General features: G+C 39.4%; 1 protein-coding gene across 5 annotated transcripts in view; it reads left to right on the top strand.

Moving 5' to 3' along the window:
* Positions 1 to 23,815, top strand: part of LOC117415576 (serine/threonine-protein phosphatase 2B catalytic subunit beta isoform-like) — a 41,683-nt gene that overhangs the window by 12,763 nt on the left and 5,105 nt on the right. Inside the window, exons 4-13 of one of the 5 annotated variants that reach the window (XM_034026110.3) lie at positions 3,034 to 3,145; positions 3,407 to 3,552; positions 4,740 to 4,879; positions 4,982 to 5,059; positions 5,175 to 5,269; positions 6,806 to 6,931; positions 7,860 to 7,937; positions 13,050 to 13,134; positions 19,458 to 19,555; positions 19,668 to 21,854. In XM_034026110.3, coding sequence (XP_033882001.1) covers positions 3,034 to 3,145; positions 3,407 to 3,552; positions 4,740 to 4,879; positions 4,982 to 5,059; positions 5,175 to 5,269; positions 6,806 to 6,931; positions 7,860 to 7,937; positions 13,050 to 13,134; positions 19,458 to 19,555; positions 19,668 to 19,774 — 1,065 coding nt within the window. In that variant the 3' untranslated portion in view covers positions 19,775 to 21,854. Of the gene's footprint in view, positions 1 to 3,033; positions 3,146 to 3,406; positions 3,553 to 4,739; positions 4,880 to 4,981; positions 5,060 to 5,174; positions 5,270 to 6,805; positions 6,932 to 7,859; positions 7,938 to 13,049; positions 13,135 to 19,457; positions 19,556 to 19,667; positions 21,855 to 23,533; positions 23,561 to 23,815 lie in introns of those variants that run through there. The other 4 variants (XM_034026106.3, XM_034026107.3, XM_034026108.3 and 1 more) reach the window with 4 other exon arrangements.

Genomic DNA, 23,815 nt, shown 5'->3' on the forward strand with positions numbered 1-23,815 from the left:
CATTTCGGCATCTGCAAGACGCTGGCACGCCTACTGGGAACACTGTCGTCGCAACGTGGAGACCCACTGCGGACGGTGTGATGACTACACCGCCAAGAAAGGCCCCAGAGAACAGTCACACGCATCCCTGCAGCACTACCAGGTCGGGGAGCCAATGGAGAGGGTGGCCATTAACGTTATGGGCCCTTTCCCCATCTCCGACAGAGGGCACCAGTTCGTTTGGGCAGATGTAGACTACTTCACCAAGTGGCCAGAAGCCTACATGCTGCCAAACCAGGAGGCACAGACGGTGGCAGACGAGCTCATTGGCGGGTTCTTCTCCCAGTTCAGGGTTCCCCAGGAGCTCCACTCAGACCAAAACAAGAGCAAGGTCTTCGGCGATGTCAGCAAACAACTGGGAATTAGCAAGACCCGCACCACCCCCCTTCATCCCCAAAGCGATGGTTTAGTTGAGCGTTTTAACCGCACACTCGGCACCCAACTGGCCATCACGACCAATGAGAACAAACGGGACTGGGACCTCCACTTGCCACTAATCCTGCTGGCTTGCCCCACTGCCATGCAGGAGTCCACTCACTGCACCCCAGTGCTGTTAATGGGGCAGGAGCTGCGGAAGCCAGCGGAGATCCCGTATGGGCAGCTGACGGGGAAAAAGGAGCCGCCGGGAATGGAATACTCCCAGCGTTTTCAAGACCACCTGGACAGCGCTCACGCCTTTGCCAGCGAAACTATGACCTGCAGGAGAGAGGACACCACTTTCAGCTGGGGGAGTTGGTGTGGGTTTACAGTCCCCGCCGAAAGAAGGGACGGGCACCCAAACTGGATGCTCCCTGGGTGGGACCGTGTACCATACTGCAGCGAGTGGGCGAGGTTGTCTACCGGGTGCAACTTTGTATCCGGAATCGAAAGGTTGTGCTCTACCGCGACCGCCTTGGCCCATATCACAGGCCTCCAACCCCGCCACCCACTCCCCCTAGACCGTGAACAGCACCAACCTTCTTCCTCAGTTCGGAACCTGAAAGGGACTCTCCAAGATGAGGAGCGGGTGCAATGACACCGTCGTCCACCTGCTTGCTACAGGGACTTCGTGTCCTCCACTGCCCAGCCCAGTTGGGCAATCGAACCATGCTGGTTCAAAGCGCATTGCGCTACAGTCACTCAGGGGGGGGAATATCATTGCATCTCTGTTGTGGACCGACAGAGGCAGCAAGGAAAACCTGTGCCGGATCGCAGCGATGCATCGCCCCAACTGTGGAGCTGGACTCCTGGGCATTGCGCCCTGCCGAACTTTTTGGGGACAAAACGAGACTAAGGTGGGGGCAATGTAGCGATCCATGCAATTATGTAATTGTGTTTTTGTACTGTAATTTCCACTGTATTGTGTTCCTTCCCCCCTCTGTATTCCCTGTCGTTGCTAGTTAACTGTCTCTGTGTCTGTGTAATTGTAGCCTGCGCCTGTGGTGCTTGCTGTGTCTCCCCTGTGAGTGTTGTTTGTCTGTGCCCATTGGTCCTGGTGTGTGGCTGAGGACCAATGGGATGTGTGTAAGTTTCGGTACCCGGATCAGCATAAAAGGGGCGGAGCTAAGTTATAAACGGCGCTGTGCCGCCAATTATGTGTTGTTCCAGAAAGCAGTGAAGCGGGTGCTAGAGGTAGCGTCCTGAAATAAAGCTTTGAAACGGAACCAGCGTTTTCTTTCTTCTGCCTGCCTGCGAAGCGCTACAATAATATTGCCGTATAATCCAAACACAACATGCTTTGAAACAAAAGCTAAATCGGTAGAGTTAATAGATTAAAAATAAATAAATAAAACTATTGCCTTAATTTTTAAATCAAGAAATGTGAATACAATAGGCCTACTTCTGATTTGGCTTGTACGCGAATGTAGAAGCGTAAAGTGCGTATCCTAGCAACGCGCCAATCAACCGTACTGGCACTAGAACATAAGAACATAAGAAAGTTTACAAACGAGAGGAGGCCATTCAGCCCATCTTGCTCGTTTGGTTGTTAGTAGCTTATTGATCCCAGAATCTCATCAAGCAGCTTCTTGAAGGATCCCAGGGTGTCAGCTTCAACAACATTACTGGGGAGTTGGTTCCAGACCCTCACAATTCTCTGTGTAAAAAAGTGCCTCCTATTTTCTGTTCTGAATGCCCCTTTATCTAATCTCCTTTTTTCTTTTTTCAAGTCAAAGAAGTCCCCCGGGTTGACATTGTCTATACCTTTTAGGATTTTGAATGTTTGAATCAGATCGCCGCGTAGTCTTCTTTGTTCAAGACTGAATAGATTCAATTCTTTTAGCCTGTCTGCATACGACATGCCTTTTAAACCCGGGATAATTCTGGTTGCTCTTCTTTGCTCTCTTTCTAGAGCAGCAATATCCTTTTTGTAACGAGGTGACCAGAACTGAACACAATATTCTAGGTGAGGTCTTACTAATGCATTGTAGAGTTTTAACATTACTTCCCTTGATTTAAATTCAACACTTCTCACAATATATCCAAGCATCTTGTTAGCCTTTTTTATAGCTTCCCCACATTGTCTAGATGAAGACATTTCTGAGTCAACATAAACTCCTAGGTCTTTTTCATAGTTCCCTTCTTCAATTTCAGTATCTCCCATATGATATTTATAATGCACATTTTTATTGCCCGCATGCAATACTTTACACTTTTCTCTATTAAATTTCATTTGCCATGTGTCTGCCCAATTTTGAATGCTGTCTAGATCATTTTGAATGACCTTTGCTGCTTCAACAGTGTCTGCCACTCCTCCTATTTTTGTGTCGTCTGCAAATTTAACGAGTTTGCTTAAAAGAAGCACACTCTCACACACTCCAGGTTTTAATGCAAACCGGCAACAGGAGACTTCAAACTGGGTTCTAATTTGATGCATCGATTCACCAATATATAATTTTGGAAAAATGCATGGAATAGTTTATGAGGTGATGTACAAACCGCTAAAACACTTTGACTTACTACAGTTACAATGCATCATCAATGTATAATTACTGATATAATGTTTTTCTTTAACAGTGCGTGTTGTATTTGTGGGTGCTGAAGATCCTATATCCTACCACGCTGTTCCTGTTAAGAGGCAATCACGAGTGCAGGCACCTCACAGAGTATTTTACGTTTAAACAAGAATGTAAGTACATGCTGAAGTATACCAGACTACCTACCAAAGCACTCTGTATATTTCTGAAGAGAATGTATCTACAATAGTAAAATTCTGCCTAAAACTTCCAAGTATACACAATATATTGACATGCCAGATTATACAGTATAACCCTGGTACATTACATTGGTGTGGTTTCAGCACTTGGCTTCAGTGTTTTCTTTCCCTTGCCTAGAACGTGCTGGTGTTCCCCTGGTATGCGTTTCTTAAGTTTCTTGCTTCACTTTGCAGGTAAAATCAAGTATTCTGAAAGGCTCTATGATGCATGCATGGATGCCTTTGACTGCCTTCCTCTTGCTGCACTGCTGAATCGTCAGTTTCTCTGTGTTCATGGTGGCCTTTCACCAGAAATTCAAACTTTAGATGACATTAGAAGAGTAAGTATTGTTATTGTGTTTTTAGGAGGTAGCACTGGTCACTTTGCAGCTTGAGCTTGTGTAAATCTCTTTCTATTTCAGCACAATACAATGAAGTAGAATATTATTCTCCAAGCTACTGGAAGTCATGCGTTTGTTCAATAACATTTAAAAGTCAGACAGTAGCTCTTCATATTTAGATTGGTAATATCTGATTATCTTTTATAGTGTAACTATATATATGATATGGTTTGATATCCAGAAAACCTAACTGTCTGTAAATTTAAAAAATTGAATTGTGAACGTGTTTTAGCTAATGATCAAAATCAGTACCAATAATAAATAAATTCGAGTCTTTTACAGCTTTTTCAAAAAGTCAGTAAACTTGACATGTTGATACAGAGGGGCATTTTTCAAAAGCGTTTATCTGTTATAAAGGAGTGCTGACCAAGGCTTTAAAACCCCATTTCTTACCTCTTACAAACTTTATTAGCCCTAATACTGTTTCCCTTGTATTGTGCTGATAATCTTTTTGATTTAAATTAATTCAGGATATGCAAATCTAATGCAGTGCTATAGGTAAGTGTTTGAAATATATCCCTGTCCATCAAATACAAGCAAAGTACCAAAAGATCTTAAATAGAGGAAAAAAAGGATCAGTGATATTTTGGTAATCCTAATGAGGTAATGTTACAAAACTTCTGACATTGCTTCTGATATGCAAATGAAACAATAACAGCTGCTCTTTTAAACTTCACCTGAAGAAGACGACTTTTGAGGTCTTGAAAGAAAGTGTTTGTATATCACAGTACCAACATTTCAAATCTATTAACAGAACTGAGAAACAAACAACCTGAGTGCGAGTAAGACTTTGAAACGTATCCTTTCTTTTATTTGATAACGTTAAAAAAAAAAGTTAATTTAAGCTGGAGGAAAAACTAAAATGTACAGGACTCGAACTCCAATATAAATTACTTAGTTTCAAATAAAAAGATTTACACAGCTGACATTTGCACTGCTAGCTTGTGATTTATTATCTGTGAATAAAGTTTGTTTGGGTTGGAATTACAAAAAGACAGAAAATAGGCAAACAAGAGGGATCCACCACTATGTTTATACATTATACTATATCAAATATTACACATTTCAGTGGTTTAAATGAAGTTCTTTATTGAGTTCTAATGTACTACTTTGTTTCTTTGATACAGTTAGATAGGTTCAAAGAACCTCCTGCATTTGGGCCAATGTGTGATCTGTTGTGGTCAGATCCCTGTGAAGACTTTGGAAATGAGAAGTCACCAGAACACTTCATCCACAATACTGTGCGCGGATGTTCTTATTGCTATAGGTAATTTTGGATATGTTATATGTGAATATACGTTGTATTTCAGTCCTTAAATTATCTGCTAGTGTATGTAAGCGTGAACGCAAATTTAATTTTTATTTTCAGCTATCCTGCAGTTTGTGATTTTTTGCAAACCAATAATTTGTTATCGGTTATTAGAGCACACGAAGCTCAGGATGCAGGGTGAGTATAATCTTGAAATTATTTAATCAACTGGGCTGAAAAGCTTTCATATCTTTGCTCTTAGAAGTCTTGGTGCTTTGATATTTTAAACTGAAATAATCTATTTGTTTTACAGCTACAGAATGTACAGAAAGAGTCAAACTACAGGTTTCCCATCATTGATTACAATTTTTTCTGCACCCAACTATTTAGACGTGTACAATAACAAAGGTAATGCACTCTAGCTTGTGAAGTCATTTACAGGACAACAACCTGATAGCAAAAGTTGTTAATAGCAAAGAAAGCAGCATTAAATAGGTTCTCTGTAACATGCTGTGACAACTTCTCTAAGTTGTCTTAATTGTTCAGTGTTTGTAAGGTTAAATACGGATAATTCGTGGTTCATGGTTTTGGTCCTAGTCACGCCTTGAAATCAGCGAATGCTAAACTTTTGGTAGCTCCTACACGTCGTCTAAAATCATTATTCTGCTTGCTGCCTCTGGAACTCCGTCCTGAGTCATATCAGGAATGCTGGCACAATCGGGTCTTTTAAAACATGATTGCGTTAGCTCATTCTTGATCGGCCAATAATTGTATAATCAGGGCTTCTAATTTTCAGTTTAAACCGATAAAACCCGATGAAACACCCGATACAAAATGAAATCGGTGTATAGCCAATAAGCACCGGAAAACACCGGAAAAACAGTGGCAATGGTTACTCAATTCACGTTGACCACCCCTTTCCCATTAAAAAAAAAAACTACAAAAAATACAAATAAAATACCTTTCCCAGTGCAGCTGGGCAATGTCCCTCCTTCCTGACTTGTATCTATCATTGATTTGTTCTGAATACTTTAAACCTGCCCCAACTACTGAGTGGCAGCACATTCCTACATTTCTATTGGAGACTCCACTTGCGAGATTTAAAATGAGATTACAATTAGGAATGGAGGCTTGTTAGCGGGATTTAAAACTGTATTATAGTTACGATAGAGGATTTAAAACAGAACTGCAAATTGTAGCGAAATGTAAAAAAATGCCTACACACAAAAACCCCAGAAGAATGTGCCCGTGACCATAAGGATTTAGTTGTGGAAGACAGCAAAAGAAAGAAGGTACAACTTAAGTGTGTAAGTACTGTCAAGTTATTACTATGCATATTTTGACAGGAAAAAAAAAAAAAACCTTTTGGAAAGTAACCGAAAACAATAATTTCATACATTATATTAAAAGTGAAAGCCCTGAAAAAAAGTATTTACATAAAACTTGAAAATAGCTCAAAATAAGCACTGAAAAATGAAATTAATAAAAACCGAAAAAAAGAAGCCCTATGTATATACACAAAGAAATTTCTTCTTTCTTGACCTTAAAGTGCTCATTTTGGTAGGGTTGTGCGTAGAATATATCTAGCATATTTGAAGCAGTTCCTGCAGTTGAAATGCAGCGTGCTCTTACAAGTGAAAGTATTTTAAAACTCTCTGATTCTGTAGTCTCAAACAACGCTGTAAAAGGGTTCTTCAGTGGTGACTGCCAAGACAGGAACAACATGCAGACTACATTGTCACACTTTTTTATTTCCATTCACTAATTCACAGTTAGGCCACATTGACAATACAGTATGTTGAACATATATAGAGCTATATTTAGCTTTATAATTGCTCCACTAATTTTTTCACATTTTTTTTCAAAATAGCAAGGAAGTCTTTATTTTGTTTGTACCTGCTTTTATTGCAAAAAAGTACAAAATATATATTAATGTCATTGCAGCTGCTGTATTGAAATATGAAAAAAACGTGATGAACATTCGGCAGTTCAACTGTTGTCCACATCCATACTGGCTGCCTAATTTTGTGGATGTATTTACGTGGTCACTTCCATTTGTTGGAGAAAAGGGTAGGTTATAGTACTGTATGTTTGTGTGTTAATTTAAAATTAACATGTATATTAAAACCGACATTTAAGTAACATTAAAACAACTTTCTCTTAAAGTAGTTAAAAAAAGCTGCTACTTTTATGTATCTGATCTGTAACCATCAATAAAATAAAATTGAAATGTGTCATGTTTTTGTAGGAGTTAAACAACAAGAGCAAAAACTAGAAGCCTATTTCAGTTTAAACCTGCTCTATTACCCCCAAAAAACATCAGTAGCCCAACTGGAAATACTACTTTTTATTTTGTGTTTCAGTTCTGACTAACCCCACAAAAAAAAAAAAAAAACATAAAATAATTAAAAATATACTTTTTACTCAAATGTAGATGAGATTGTTAAGGTATATCACTTAAATTAGACTCGCAACATTCTCTGCAAGAACCTGGGGTTCATTATCCTGTAAACCGTTCATTTTAAGGGGAGTTTTTACCAAAACTGATTGACAGAAGGCTGGACCAAGTCTTGAATTTTACAAAAAATTCAGATGTCAAACAGATCCTTGGCTCTCAAATGTAGGGACCTGATGCAGAATACAGGGGTCCTGGACACATGGCCACCCCTCAAATTCAAGCCTTGTTTAAAGAAAGCTGAATACAAAGTCAGTGAGGAAGCCTCCTTTAATATAATTGTACTGTATTATATTCAGGTTGTGTTGCTCAGAAGTTTGAATTGTATGTGTTTATAAAGTGGAAGTGTTTAGGTAGCCTTCCACTACTCTAGCCCCTTGACCCATAAACTGTCCCATAAACTCTTGTGAAAATGACATGGACCTTGATACCTGCTTTAATATAGGAGGTTTGGTTTAACATCACTTTGGAAAAACACTAGTTTTAATTGGTATTTTAATGTTTGAAGGTGCTTAACAAACTAAAAGGTTGTATTTTCCATAGTTACAGAGATGCTGGTGAATGTGCTAAGCATCTGTTCAGACGATGAATTAACAACAGAGGGAGAAGATCAATTAGACGGTAAGGCAGCACTTATCCTAATAGTTTCATTGTATATGTTGTGCCAAAGAGCAGCTGTCTGGTCAGTTGGTAATACAGTACAGCACTGAGGCTTTCAATCAATTACTCATTTCGTTCAAGTAATGCACTCCAAACACTCTGTACAAGGAAACCTGTTTGCACTGCATATACTGGAACTAGTCAGTGTGTTAATCCAACGTCAAATGCTTTTCTTTTTTGAAATTTTAAGGCAGTTGTCTTAGGAAATGCAAAAACAATTGTTGAGTCGAAATCATTATTTTTTAAAATAAAATTCAATGACCTGATAGGCACCAGGGCCCATATTTATCATATGTGCGTATAGTAAAATTGTCATACAGATTGATCCCGATTTATCATTCTCGCAGTGAGCCTTCACACGCACAATTGGTATGTATAATCTAAATTTCTTCTAAATCTGTTTGTAGGTGGAATTTGCATTCAAACTGCCATACAAGAAGACCATATCTGCATAGATTATTTACTTGAATTGAAAATAAGTACAAAATAAATTATGAGTGTTTTTTCGCATACTTCAAATGTGCTTGGGATTTTGTTGTCACATGCACACTTTGACCAGTCTTGGCCATAAAAGCCTGTAGCTCTTGCAAAGTTGCCATTGGCCTCTTGGTAGCCTCTCTGATCTGTCTCCTTCTTGCTCGGTCATCCAGTTTGGAGGGACGGCCTGATCTAGGCAGGGTCTTGGTGGTGCCATACACCTTCCACTTCTTAATAATCGTCTTGACCGTGCTCCAAGGGATATTCAAGGCCTTTGATATTTTTTTATACCCATCCCCTGATCTGTGCCTTTCAACAACTTTGTCCCGGAGTTCTTTTGAAAGCACCTTGGTGCTCATGGTTGAGTCTTTGCTTTGAAATGCACTACCCAGCAGAGGGAACCTACAGGAACTGCTGAATTTATCCTGAAATCATGTGAATCACTACAATTTAACACAGGTGGAGGCCACTTAACTTGGTGTGTGATTTTGAAGGCGATTGGTTACACCTGAGCTAATTTAGGATTGCTATTACAAGGGGGGTGGACACTTATCCAACCAAGCTATTTCAGTTTTTATTTTAAATTAATTTTCTACAAATTTCTAGAATATTTTTTTCACTTGGAAGTTGTGGGGTAGGATGTGTAGATAAATGAAAAAAAAACTATTTTAATGCATTTTAATTCCAGGCTATAAGGCAACAAAAGATGAACATTTTGAAAGGGGGTGTAGACTTTCTATAGGCACTGTATATATATATATGGGCTGCTCCGATTACTAGATTAATCGGACCGTTTTATCAACTAAAGAGTTTTATTAAAATGTAATTGTGCAGTGCAATATTTGAATATAAAATAAAATCAACCAATAGAAGATCTGCATTTTCAAATATATTTAGTCTTTGTCATGCGTTGACATTTGTTTACCAAACATAAAAAGGGCAGTTTAAGAGCACAAATCATCTTTAATTGCATCACGATTGTATCACATTGCCGATAGTGTCTCCGTCATAGTTATTCTCGATCCACTACAGGGGACACATAAAATAAAACACAGTTTAAAAAAATAAATAAATACATGTTACCATCTGTGATGGGGTGCAGCCTATTTTGTGGTGGTTTTGTGTTTTTTGTATTGTTTAGAGTGGATATGAGTGAGTTTGGGGTGTGGTTCCGTGAGTGAGTTTGTGTGAGGAATGTGTGGAATGTACCTGGGCTAATGAGGTGCGAATTGCCCAATTAGCCCAGGCACCTGTATAAAAGGGAGTGGCTGGGTATGTTAGCGGGTGAGTGTTTGTGAGAGTTAGAAGACCTGTGTGAGCGAGTGAGTGATTCTTTTTTGTATAGTTCGGGTTTAAAGCCTGTTTTTGTGTTTGTCTTTTTGGTTGGCCAACATGCCTTTTTATTTGTGTTTTGTCAATTTAAATATTTTTAGTTTCACTGCATTTTCTTTCTTCAGTCTTCCCTCTGCTGCTATCCTGCCACAGGTGGTGTTAGTAGTGGGATAGCGCCCCCTGGAGACTCAGAGCGGAAGTGCAGTTTTTTGTTTTGTTTTTGGGGGAAAAAAAAAAAAAAAGAAGAAAATGGAGCTGGCCCAGGAGGAGGCAGATGACAGCTGGGAGCTATTTTTAAAAGGGCTTGCGGCAGAGTTGTGCACCGGCTGTGGGGCATATGGACACACAGTGGCCATCTGCCCCACCCAGTATGAGGAGGAGGAGCTGCCGCTGCAAGAGCCGGAAGAGGAGGAGCCAGTGCGTCCTGTGTCTGGAGGGGAGGAGCCAGTGTGTCCTGTGTCTGGAGGGGAGGAGCCAGTGTGTCCTGTGTCTGGAGGGGAGGAGCCAGTGTGTCATGTGTCTGGAGGGGAGGAGCCAGTGCGTCCCGTGTCCGGAGGGGAGGAGCCAGTGCATCCCGTGTCCGGAGGGGAGGAGCCAGTGCATCCTGTGTCCGGAGGGGAGGAGCCAGTGCATCCTGTGTCCGGAGGGGAGGAGCCAGTGCATCCTGTGTCCAGAGGGGAGGAGCCAGTGTGTCCCGTGTCCGGAAGGGAGGAACCAGTGTGTCCCGTGTCCGGAGGGGAGGATCCAGTGTGTCCTGTGTCCGGAGGGGAGGAGCCAGTGCTTCCTGTGTCCGGAGGGGAGAAGCTGAAAGCCCAAACCCCTATTTTTTTTTGGGAGGGACGAGGGCGTGAAGCTCAGGCTCCACAGCAGCCGCTGTTTTTGCTGCTGAAGGGAGCCCAGCGGAGACGCCCACCACTAGCCCTAACCCCGCTGTCGGAGGAGCCGGCAGCGCCACCAGCCCTAATCCCGCTGTCGGAGGAGCCGGCAGCACCACCAGCCAAATAAATAAATAAATTAAACCACTGTACTCACCAAAGATTAATGAAAATGTCATCTGTTATCATAGAGCAGCAGTTCTCAAACTTCGCTGCACTGTGACCCCCTAGTTCTAGCAATAAAAATGAGTACAGTTTTTTACAGCCAACAGTATACTTTTTTTTTTTTTAAATTATAAATGCTTCTAGGCTGCCACGGTTTACGCTATCGTACCACAAAGACAGCTTCTTGATCCTGCTAGTTCAGTAGTTCAAATAAAAGCGCATATTGTGGTGTTTTAATAGTGAACAAAAGTTATTGTATTTCTTGCTCTTATTGTATTACTTGTATTGTAACACTTGAAATGTATTTGCTTACGATTGTAAGTCGCCCTGGATAAGGGCGTCTGCTAAGAAATAAATAATAATAATAATAATACTCCAAACAACTCCTGACGCTTACAAATAATTGTTAGGTGTTTAGTGGATAGCTAGGTATAGCTTCATAGCTTTATCAGTCAGGGTATTACAAATTGAAAATGTGTTTTATAACCAAATATCAGGCTTGACAGTGTATGGCAGAGGGTGCCTAGCTATAGAGAATATTCTGAGCAGATCTGCACAGCATGGTTTGTCGAAGCTTAGAAAGTAGAGAAAGCTGCAGCTTGGCTCGGAATGCGCTCTGCAAGAACGTACCCGTCTATAAAGTGTGTTTGTGTGCAGGGTGTGACGAGCTGTTTTAATGAAATATTTGGAATGAGTAAAATGTTGCAAATATAAATGGCTGCTGGGGAGGCCGTCATGCATCTGTAAAATAGACGTGTGCGTCCGTGTTCCTGAGCTTGAGAACAGACGTGTGCGTCCGTGTTCCTGAGCTTGAGAACAGACATGTGCGTCCGTGTTCCTGTCTGGAAGGCCATCTGGGTCAAAAACACATTGTGAAGAACATGTTTAAAATTTTCGCTACACGTACTCATTTGGACCAATCAGAGCACAGAAATGACTATGTGTACCAATTTTAATCAGTACATGTTCTAAAAAAAATGACGCAAGCTACGTATTTCCTACATTGGTGTCTAGTCATTTTACATTAGTGGCTTGTCATGACAATGTATTCACTTGTAGTCGCTTGTTATTCACAACATAATTGGCACAGTAGCCAATAACCGTTGGGTGTATCATTTAGACAAGAGGACATCAATTAAAAATAAGGAATAAGGCAAATATTAATTTGCTGGAGTGCAGCTGTCTCATTGAGGTTTGACATTTGTTATTTTACGTGGCGTGGTCCTGGCCCGGACAGGGACCTTGTTTATTATCAAGTATTTGTTAATAATTGTGCTTTACTCTCCTGCTTTACCGTCAAAAATAGTAAGGTTTATCACAATGTATTATTATTATTATTATTATTATTATTAATAATAATAATAATAATAATAATAATAATAATTGTATTTTCTATAGCGCCAGGGGCGTTTCTTTACAATATTTGCCAGAAGCCCCGCCGACTATTGAGACCCAGCGTTTATCTTCAAATACTTTAAATGCAATCATGGAGAAGCCACTAACATACAACCTTATAACATTAACATAACTAAATTGCAACATTCCAGCAACATCGTTAAAAGGTTGTGTCAGTGGGTATTAAGTAACAGTTTTATTTTATAACAAAATGCCACTGTATTGTACACCCCCAAAGTATAAAGCGAAAGTAAATAAGGATATATAAAATGTTAGACAATGAAGAAGCAGAAGAACGAATCTGCATTGAAAAACTGAATTGCATTGACTACTGTTATTAATGATAAAAACAATAAAATCCACTAAAATCCACATCCAGTGTAACGCGCATTGCATTATTATTCATAACTCGCCATTTAAAAAAGACACAGCGATTTATTGGAAGTTTTACGATGAGAGAAATAAAAAAAAACATAATACAGGAAAAGTAAAGGCACACAAAAAACACTGTACAAACAGAAGTTAAAAAAATGGAAAGTCAAGTTTAAAAAAGTATGTTTTGAGACAGCTTTTAAAAATATTCAAAGGCTTAGATTCCCTGATCACTTTTGGAAGAGCATGGAAAATGTGATGCGACATCTCATAGGATCATTTAGTATACATACTACTTTCTTTAAATTCATTGGGTCTTATTTCATTTCTAAAGAACTGATTGGCCCAAATTTGTACATGTAGTAAAAATAGTATGTGTAGTTAACAAAGTAGAACGCTTAGTGCATCAACAGTACCATGTTCCAGAGCTTGAGACCTTTTTTTATTCCTTTGAAAGTAGGTAAAGCCGCAGCCAGAAAAGAAATCATCAGAAATAAGATCCGAGCGATCGGCAAGATGGCCCGAGCCTTCTCTGTTCTCAGGTAAGGAACTACCTCACTGGATTGCTTTCATATTGTGGGACTTAATGTCAAAAGAATCTTAAACAAGTCCTGGAGAGATTCATACACATCTTTCAAAAGTTCCAGTTTGATCCTGTGGTTTGAGTTTGTCCAACTTCATGACTCCCAGCTAGAGCATATTGTTCACAGACCTACTTTTAGTAGCTTGCAGCTAAGTGAGGGTTTCGCTCCGCTGATGAAGAAACACTTTTCCAAACCAATCTAAAAGCACACTGCTGTTCGCTACCATTCTCATAACAGTCAAGCAGATGGCAGCGTCCCCTCACAGTAACCTCTGAGGTGACCTACATTTATCAGTGAAATAGAAAAAGACAGTATCTGCTCACAATGTAGTACAACACAAGTTTGTTAAATTCTCACTGAGGACCAGGGTGTGTACACTACATGCCTTAATGTAAAATTGAATTAAAACTAAATATTCTGTATAGTGCAGTCAGCTTAATGGAGATTTGCATAATATGTTACCTCCAATGAAATGACCAAAATACAATTTCCATTTTATTTTACCTTAAAGTGATTTCAGCTAACAAAATAATACCACGATTCTCATCTGATGTGCACTTCTATTTGTTATATCGATCTAGGGAAAGAGATGTGATACCTTTTATTGGACTAACTAAACAAAAATGAATCAAAAGCTCAAATGTCTCTTCAGGTGAAAATAAGAAAGAGAGATTGATGTTTACATTATATAGGTCTGAAATGTCCAGTTTTGAAAGGAAAAACACAATGTATTTTTATTTTAACACATGATGGGCATGATTTTCAAAAAACAGGGTTATTGTATCAAACACATGGTATAGTAACGAGAGCTTTAGAAGCAAGTGATTTTCAACTGAAATGTGTTAATTAAATCAATCCGTTAATGATTTGAAATTGAGTCGATGAGGTCGTTAATGAACGCATTTCTCTTTAAAAAGCTTAATTGTCGCAGGTCACCTACATCACTTCCTGTCTCAACGACCAGATAAGGGGAACTCATTAATCAAAATGCATGTTAACGAGATGAAGAAAAATTAATGGAAGCATAATTCTCTGTTATGGAAACTACTAGCGTACAGCGAGACGGCTCTCTCGCCTGCGAGCAGCAGCCAAGTGGAAATTAAATAAAATTAGAAAATTAAAGGTAGTCTATTTTTATTTGTTTATTTTTTTAAAAAAATTAAAAAAATAACGGAATATATGCAACACAGATCTAAAGATCAGTTTATTAATTTTCCTGAAAAACACTTGTTTTTAATTTGTAAATTCAGATTCCAGCACCTATCTGCGCACACCCGTTGCCTTAAGTTTTAGTCAAAATTGTAGATCTTTATTAATGCCATAGGGCAGTGTGTTCCAGGCTTAAGGTTACACATTGTTAAGTGAACAAATCTCCTGATAAATTATGACAATTAACACAGATTTGCTTTTAAACAAAATAAATAGTCGTAAGAAGCACTGCTTGTTATGATATTAACATTATTTTGTAAATCAACAATTTTGGAAATCACGTTAGCATGATTATTTAATAACGAGATAGGCATAACGACCGCTTGAAAATACCCAAATCAATGCTACATAAGGATTTGTTGATTAACACTGAAGTTATCATTTACAAACTTTTGAAAATCCTGCACGATATCTGCTACTACACTTGGTTAAAGAAATCACGGTTTGCCAGTCATGCTTTAGTAAGTGTTGCACTTGCTTAGTTATTTCACCTAGAGGGCGAAACTGTTCACACCCCTGAATAGAGCGGCTTCCTCTTTTGACTGACATGCTTTCAACCTGTAACATGCTTTGAGCTGGAATGCAGTGCTGATCGAGGACTATATAAAGAAGGATAGGAAAATGATGTCACAAGTGGGCGGAGTTAGTAAACAGTGAAGCATTTCTGGAGCCCGTCAAGCACTTTAACAGTGCACTCGCAATGCTTTTAACGTATTTGCGCTTGCCCAGGCAAAGTGTTTCTTGACACATCAAGCATTAATTCAAAATAAATAACAGTCACATTATATTAACGATATTTTGTATTGTTGTTAAAAAAAATAAAAAATAAAAATACCGGTATATCCTGCAGTGGCGGAGGAAGATGAAGATGGGCCCCACTGCAGGACCTTATTGTGGCCCCCCTCCCCAAAAGTTAATTTAACCCTTATTTATAAACATCAAACATACCAAATCAAGTGTTTAATATTGAACTATATTTAATTGTCAGAATGTTAGCATGTGTGAAACAGTACGTAATAAGAACGTTTTCTAATCACCTACTTTATTTTATTTTGCGTACATCTTTACATCCAACACTACACCATTTTTTAATCATAAACAAACAGGTTAAAAACTAGCGATGTGCAGTTTGATTCTTTTTACTGACTCGATTTGTTTGATTAACTCAGTTTAGTGAATCAATTCAACAGATTTGTTTGTTTGATTCACTAGCACAAAATAAATACTTGGTTATGAATTACTTGGTTATGAAAATTTGTTTGAACGGAAAAATCTGGCAGCAAGGGCCATTTAAGTTAAGACTGTTCACTTGGTGGGCCGCACCGTAAAAAAAAATATATACATCGTGAAAATGTCTATAAAAAATGTATGTAGGCCAATATACTACTTTACACAAAACACATTAACTAGAAGCAGCTTTCCTAGAACACTGACAACAAACTCAGTATCACAAATGTAATATAATTGAGGAAATAGAAGAATATTTTACTTTCAACGGATATCTCAAATAGTAAAAAAAGTCAGAGTATATAATGCTAAATCTCAATATTTAACTTATATTCCAAAATATACATTTTTTAACAGCACTGGAAAAAAAAAAGATACAGATAAGCTGTGAAAATGCAAAACAGTAAACAGTACCATTTTGAAATGCACCTTTTTATAACTTCTGTCAGGACACTTCTTTTCACTCACACTTGATAACAATGCTCATTACGTGTTTGACATTACAGAATTAGAAATGCTCATTTCTAATTATGTAATGTTTCCACATAATCTACAAGCCAAACCACTCTGGTGCACCTGTCAGGTTCCCCAACTACTAAATGTATTAATTTGGCAGTAATCCCTATATAACCCAGCACTGAATTCCCAATAGAACACAAGATAAAATTATAATTATTTATTGCACAAACAAGTTAAAATTGACACTCAATATCCCCCACTTGTCTAAATCCCCCCCCCCCCCCATCGGGGCTTGAGGGCTAAATAGTGCACCCACAAACACAGAAATATAAAACACCATAAGAAATAAATTACTATAAAACAATGATGGAACATCCATACAGTCCAATTAAAATAAAATACAAAAACTTCCCTGAGGTACCTCAACACCTAAAGTGAATAAGTGCACACAATAATTCCCTAACCTATAGCACCCTCACTAAGAAATAAAGTTTCACCAGTCCCAGTACAATCTCTCCAGTCCTGTGCGGGTCCGATTTTTACGACCTGCTTTCGACCCGGACCCGCTACTACAGGAGCCGACCCGAGCCCGCTGCAACACCGTCTTCTTACCCGCTTTAATAAGACCTGCAACCTGACCCAAACCCGCAAGTGTTTGTCCTTTACCTACTGCCTGCGTCAACCAACTCTCTCACATTCTCCTCAGATTGAGTTTACACAATGGCTATACAGCGTGGTAGCTTTCTCTAGTGGTCTGCATATATTTTAACATTGTAACATATTAACTATCTCCACTTACTTTACTATAAAATACCGGTCTATTCCTTTCATGCCACCAGTTGAAAGGGAGCTACACCTGTGCTTTCGCAGAGATGAGGTACCAATTTTGTGGCCGTCGTTCACAAAAACATGACAGGTTTTACAAGCAACGAATCCAGTCACGTTCATTATTTTAATTCGCTATGATTCCAAAATAATTCCACACTTCTGATTTACCTCTCGAACTATTATCACTACATGATATAAACCCTGCGCTATCTTTTGTTTCACCTTGTTCACAAACATTTTTAATATCACCAAACAGACGTGATAAAAGGATCTTGCGACGTATCAAACAAGAGAGAACAACACTTCTTAGTCAGCTGACTCCTCCCTAATCGCCTCCTGCTTTAGTGCAGGAAATACTAGTACATTTACCTTCTAATATGTTATTTGGGAAAGGATTACAGATGAGTACGCTGAAAGGACAGAAAACGTTTTTGGTTCAAATTTAGAGCCAAATTTTTTTTTTTTTTACGTGAACCGCAAACCGTGAAAAAGTTCACATTCTGATTCAAGCCCGACCCGCTTTTGCGGGTCACCCGCGGGTACCCGACCCGATGCAGGACTCCCAATCCGCCGCAAAGGTTGGTTCCCTTAGCCGCAATAGCAATCTGTAGTGTGCTTGCGGATTCACTCCAAGCTACCAGCGCGCTCTCTGGTCCAGCAACTTGGAATATCCCGAACTCCGGATCCTCCAACACTGCACGTCACAGGTGGTGTGCTCGGACCACTTCTGTCTCACTGCTGGTCGCTCAGCTCCCTTCCGACGCACCACCTCTACCTGAAAAGAAGAGGGATACACGGCCCAGAGTTGTGTACTTCCTTGGTCACAGTCACTTTCAGTTTTTACTCCCTCCGGCTAATGCTCTTTATGCATGTGCTTTCCAGCACTTCCTGGCCTGTGGCTACTGACACTTAAAAGCACATTAACCCAGCCTTGAGGTGTGGCGATGTCTCCAGGTCCCCCTGATGGTGTTGCCCAGGGTTGTGTCCACTCCCTTGCGTCCCAGCAGCACGTCCAGAAGGATAGCTAGGGCAAAAGAGCACACCACATGCAAGGCACAGTTAATACAGCAGCAATGATCCTTTTCAGCACTTGTTTGCACACAATTGGTAGTGAAAGCAATATATTCCCCTGGTGAACCCAGCCCTTTGCTCTGCTGGGTCTTCTCCCTCTTGGTCCAGCCGTCTGTCTGTGCAATGCTGATGCTCTGCATGTTTCTTGTTTCTTTGTCCTCCACTAATGCAGTGCTCAACAATTGCAGACAACACAGTTCAATGTGCAACTAGCAATACTTCAGAACATAAATCCCACAGTCCTGTAATATAGGTTCCAAGGTTTCCCAATGCCGCCTTACAATTTCTCCTAACCGTCACCCTTCTATACACTTCTGATCTTTCACAGTCACAGTCCTAATTCCATAGGTGTTGCTCACTCACTCACTCACTCACTCACTCACTCACTCACTCAGTTCATGCACCGAAAGTTCAGTCCTACTTGTTGGCTTGTTCCCCATGGGGCTGGAAGTCTGCATTTCCTGGTTCTCTCCCCTGGTTAGTAAGTCCTGTCCTTTTATAAGACCATTCTAATCAGACACCCAATTCTTAAGGGGGAAATGCCCTCCTGCACCGCTCTTAAAAGGGCAACGCACCCATACACTTCCTAACACACCCTCTGTTGTAATCCCACCACTTCGTTTCTTCCAAGGTAATTCTGCATTTTCCATGGCTTCTTGAAGTTAAAAAAGTCCTTTCCTTTCGTTGAGGCTCCATAGCTTCTTTAATTTCCAGTAAACTGCAGTTTGTGCAGCGTATCATAGTGATGTTGTATGGTATAAATCTTTCTTAGCTGCAACTGTTGCACTGCATGTTTGGTGCCCTTTCGTAAATGAGGCCCATAGTGTGAATAAGGCTAGGACTGAGAACTGTATTTACCTTAAAGTAGTACCAGATAGAGTTTTTAATTGAAAATACATGTTTGCTATAACGTGTTTCTTTCAAAGCTGCCCATTTAAGACCTATGTAGCCAAAGGAAGTACAGAACAGGCCGAATGTATTGAATTGTTTTGTTAGCTACAATTACTTTAAGTTGTGATCTTCATAGCTATCTATATGATGCTATTTCCCCCTGTAGTAGTTAATGACAAATGTTTGATAAATACTTATTGGTAAATTACGGTTAAATGATGGGCATACAGTATATTTCTGCATGAAAAATGCCACCTGTAAACATGATCATTAAAACAACAGTTTGCACCATCTGTTAATTGTAGATCAATCATGGTTCAATAAAAACAATGGAGGTTTTGGAAATATTGCAAAATATTGCAAAATGTTATATGATTCTTCAAAAAATGTTGGAAAATGTATATGGTAGAATCAGCCACTTTAAAAGGTGTAAAAGGACACATTGAACTGTTAGATCAACTACTGTATACAAACGCTGGCTTTCTAAACCTCTCTTAAGGTGTACTTTGAAATTTAAAGAGGCATTGTCACATCCTTCTAAACAAGATAACACACTGTGTGGGATGATAACAGATGCAGTGTGTTGTTGTGTGCAGAGAGGAGAGCGAGAGCGTGCTGACTCTGAAAGGGTTAACTCCGACGGGGATGTTGCCGAGAGGAGTGCTGGCGGGAGGACGGCAGACCCTGGAGAGTGGTAATGATGATGCTTCCTTGCAGCTTGCTGTGCCTCAGATGGACTGGGGCACCTCTCACTCTCTTGCTAGCAATACACATAATGCATGCCAGGAATTCCTTATGCTTTTCAGTTCCTGTCTTAATGGCTGAGATTCCACCCAGCGGGGGCAACTTCCAATGCACGTCTGACCAGGGTATACAAGGGAAGGAGTTCAACACAGAAGTTACAGCACTGTAACTGCAATAATTGAAGTGCACTGTTAACTTTAAATGCTTCCAGATAGAAAAAACACACTAGCTAAATATTTTTTTTTATAAAGTAGCAGTCTGCAGGTCCTTATATGAATAATGCAACTGTTTTTTAACCGTATTCCTTCTTATTTAAGACGTACTTTTTTAACAATTTGTTGCTTCTCAAAAATAGCCTGCGTCTTAAATTGGATTACAGTATAGTGATGCGTGTATTAAAATCCATATGCATATGTTATGTTCTGTTGGTATTGTGCACACCGTTCTGACTGTTGTGTTTGCAATGCGATCAATGCTGTTGTGGTTGCTGGGTTACATGTTGCCTGATGTAGTGGAGTGTCGGGCTTGCTGTTGCTGGGATGCGTGATGCTGTAAGTGAGTGAGGGGTGTTTGTATGACAGAGACGCCATCTTAACTACTATAGTATTTATTTGATGTTTTATTTTTTCCTCAAATTGAGGGTGGGAAATTTGGGCGGCGTCTTAAATTCGAAGGAATACGGTAATTAGGTGTTCTGCAGCTTTCAAATATATGCTAGGAGAGCTGAAATATATTAAGATAAAAAGCATATGAACAATATGGATGTTGTCTTTTATACCCTGGTGGTACTATGCCCTAGTCCGTGCCCTATGTCATGTATGTGTAATGTGGTATGTACATTTAAAACTGGCCTCCCTAAAATGCCCCTGTACTGTCTTTCCTCCTCCGATGTAGATGTTTTTTTGTAGATTCTGTCTTTGTAGGTGTGGTTGTTTGTCTGTATAAATCCTGTCAGAAGCACTTTTCCTGGGCTGTGTTCTCAAATGTACCGTAATATAACTTGACGCTTGCACTTTCAAAGTTTTGGGCACAGTCGTTGGTGAACATTCTTAAACCTTTTTGGATTTTCTCTTATAAGCTCTTTTAATGACTGTCTCAAAACTTTTTGTAATTATTTTCAAATCTCTATACGCTTTATATATATATATATATATATACAGTGGTTTGCAGAAGTATTCACCCCCTACCAATAATGTCACATTTTGTTGAATTACAAATAATGTACGCACAGTTTTTCAAACAAACTTTTTTTATTCATAGATGTAGTGGTTAAACTGAACAACACTGTTATATGAGGAGGAGGTTGCATGTCAGCAAAACTGGTTGCATAAGTATTCATCCCCTTAAATCAGTACTTGGTAGAAGCACCTTTTGCAGCAATTACTGCTATGAGTCTTTTGGATAGGTCTCTACTAACTTTGCAGAGTAGGATGGTGAAATTTTTCCCCATTCTTCATGGGAAAATTGCTCCAGTTCTGATAAGTTTGTTGGGGATCGTTGATGGACTGCAATCTTCAAGTCTTGCCATAAATTTTCAATTGGATTCGACTTCAATTGGATTCGACTTTGACTGGGCCACTCAAGAACATTAATTCTCTTCTTGTTCAACCACTCCAGTGTGGCTTTGGCTTTGTGCTTCGGGTCATTGTCTTGCTGAAATGTGAATTTCCTCCCCAGTTTAGAGTCTTGGCTGAATCAAACAGATTTTCCTCAAGGATTCGCCTGTACTTTGCACCATCCATTCTCCCCTCTATCCTCACAAGCTTCCCAGTCCCTGCTGAAGAGAAGCATCCCCATAACATGATGGTGTTGACTGGGTGATGTGCAGTGTTGGGCTTGCGCCAGACATAACGCTTGGAATTTAGACCGAAAAGTTCAATTTTTGTCTCGCCTGTTTGCAGTATCATCTACATGCTTTTTCACAAACTCCATACATACTTTAAGATGAGGCTTTTTGAGTAATGGCTTCTTTCTTGCCACCCGTCCATACTAAACTTTGTGTAGGGATCGGCTTATTGTTGATGTGTGAACACTGACTCCCATCTCAGACACAGAACTTTACAGATCTCACAAGGTCATTGTTGGCTTCAGAGTGACATCCTGAACAAGTTTCCTGCTTGCCCGGCTTCCTCAGTTTGGGAGGGCGACCTGATCTGGGTAGTGTCTAGGTCAGGGCTTCTCAAACTTGGTCCTGGGGACCCCCTGTGTCTGCTGGTTTTCATTCCAACTGAGCTCTCAATTACTTAACTATACCCTTAATTGAACTGATAATTTGCTTAATTAGACATTTTTACTTGTTTTCAGCTCTTAAATAGTTGCAGTTCGAGTTACTTATCAAATGTTACAGCTAACCTGAAATATGCAACTGTTCAAGAGCTGAAAACAAGTAAAAAGTCTAATTAAGCAAATTATCAGTTCAATCAAGGGTCTAGTTAAGTAATTGAGAGCTCGGTTGGAATGAAAACCAGCAGCCACAGGTGGTCCCCAGGACCGAGTTTGAGAAGCCCTGGTCTAGGTGGTATGATGCATCTTCCACTTCTAAATGATGGAATTCACTGTGCTGAGAGGGATAATCTGCGCCTTTGAAATGTTCTTGTACCCTTCACTTGCTCTGTGCCGCTCTACCACTTTATCCCTGACTTGTTTCGAAAGCTCCTTGGTCTTCATGGTTGCTTTGTTGGGTCACTATGTGAGTTGCAGCTTGAAAGTCTTTATATACCTGAGGGAAATTATCTACAAGTTAAACCACTTTGAGTACACACAGGCTGAAACCATTTCACTAATTTTGTGACCTTTCAAACAAATAATTTGCACCTGAGCTGATTTAGGGCTGCAGTAGCAAAGGGGTTGAATACTTATGCAACTGAGATTAATCTGTTTTTTCTCTGTAAATCTTACTTATTTATATTCTATATGCATTTTTTAACTTTATCAATGTGGAGTAGTTTGTGTAGATTCTACATGTAAAGTCTAAAGCATCGTGGAGTACGCTCAGGTGCCAACAAAATGTGAAAACTTTGCAGGGGGGGTGAATACTTCTGCAAACCACTGTATATATATATAAATATAGATGTCTGTGTGTGTTGAAACCTGTAACTGAGTAAAAATAACAAATGTTTATTGAATTAAGCGTGCATATATTTTTGCATGAAAATAAAAAAAAAGAACTTTGCAGTTGCATCCTTAATCTGGTTTTAATAGATGATTATGTTAAAGAAAAGTACTCTTGATTATGTGATGTAAGTAATGCAAAAGAAAATGTTCCATACTGTAAATTGTCATAAATGGACATTGATATAACAGATTCAGAGAATAGTGTTAACAATCATATATAGAAGTATACATGTTATCTATTTAGTAGTGATCACTGTTAAAATAACACATCAAAGAGATATAAGCAAGTTGTCTAGGATTTCATTGCCGTTACAATTTAGTCACCTAACTTTAGTGAGCTACTACAGTATATAGCTTGTACAGGAAAACTACTCCTATTTCCAGTGGGATTCAACACATCTCCAATAGCCTGGTAACCACATTTGTTCTTCTCTTTGTGCCTTCACAGCCTTTATTTTATTAGAAAAATGCAGGACCTTGAGTTTATCTTTTTCAGAATGTCTTATCATAAAAGCACTTTACATTAATTCTAGAATTAGCAGTCACATTCCTTCCTCATTTAAAAAAAAATATGCTGTTACATGGACAACGAGTCAAATTAAATACAAGTGCCAGCTATAAATGTCATTTTTTTTTTACCTGTTTTATGTATTAATTGCACTATTTTCATATACTTACCTGATATGAATATTTCTAACCCAAGACAGTGTCTGTAAATGCTATGTTGATCCTTGCTTTTATGTGGTTTGCAATATTACACTTTTCATCTCTCTCCTCATTCCATTGTGCATGCAATTTGCTCACTTCTGAACAGCCACAGTTGAGGCAGTAGAGGCTGAAGGTATGCTGGTGTGTCTGTGGCTGAGATCTGTGGTGGTCTGGTGAGGTCTGTAATAGTGCTTGTGGGGTGTGTTTCCTGTGGACAACCAGAGATTATTCAGTGATCTACCCCTTTGTCATAAACCATTGTTCCCATTACCAACAAGCACAGATAGCATTGTAATAAAATGAGGAGTCACTCAGATCAGACATGTTGGCCGCTGTTTATAAAAGCTTTCTCAGTTAGCACGTTTTTATGTGAAAGGACAACAGTAAC

This window comes from Acipenser ruthenus, chromosome 7 (assembly GCF_902713425.1).
Source record: "Acipenser ruthenus chromosome 7, fAciRut3.2 maternal haplotype, whole genome shotgun sequence".
Lineage (NCBI taxonomy): Eukaryota > Metazoa > Chordata > Actinopteri > Acipenseriformes > Acipenseridae > Acipenser > Acipenser ruthenus.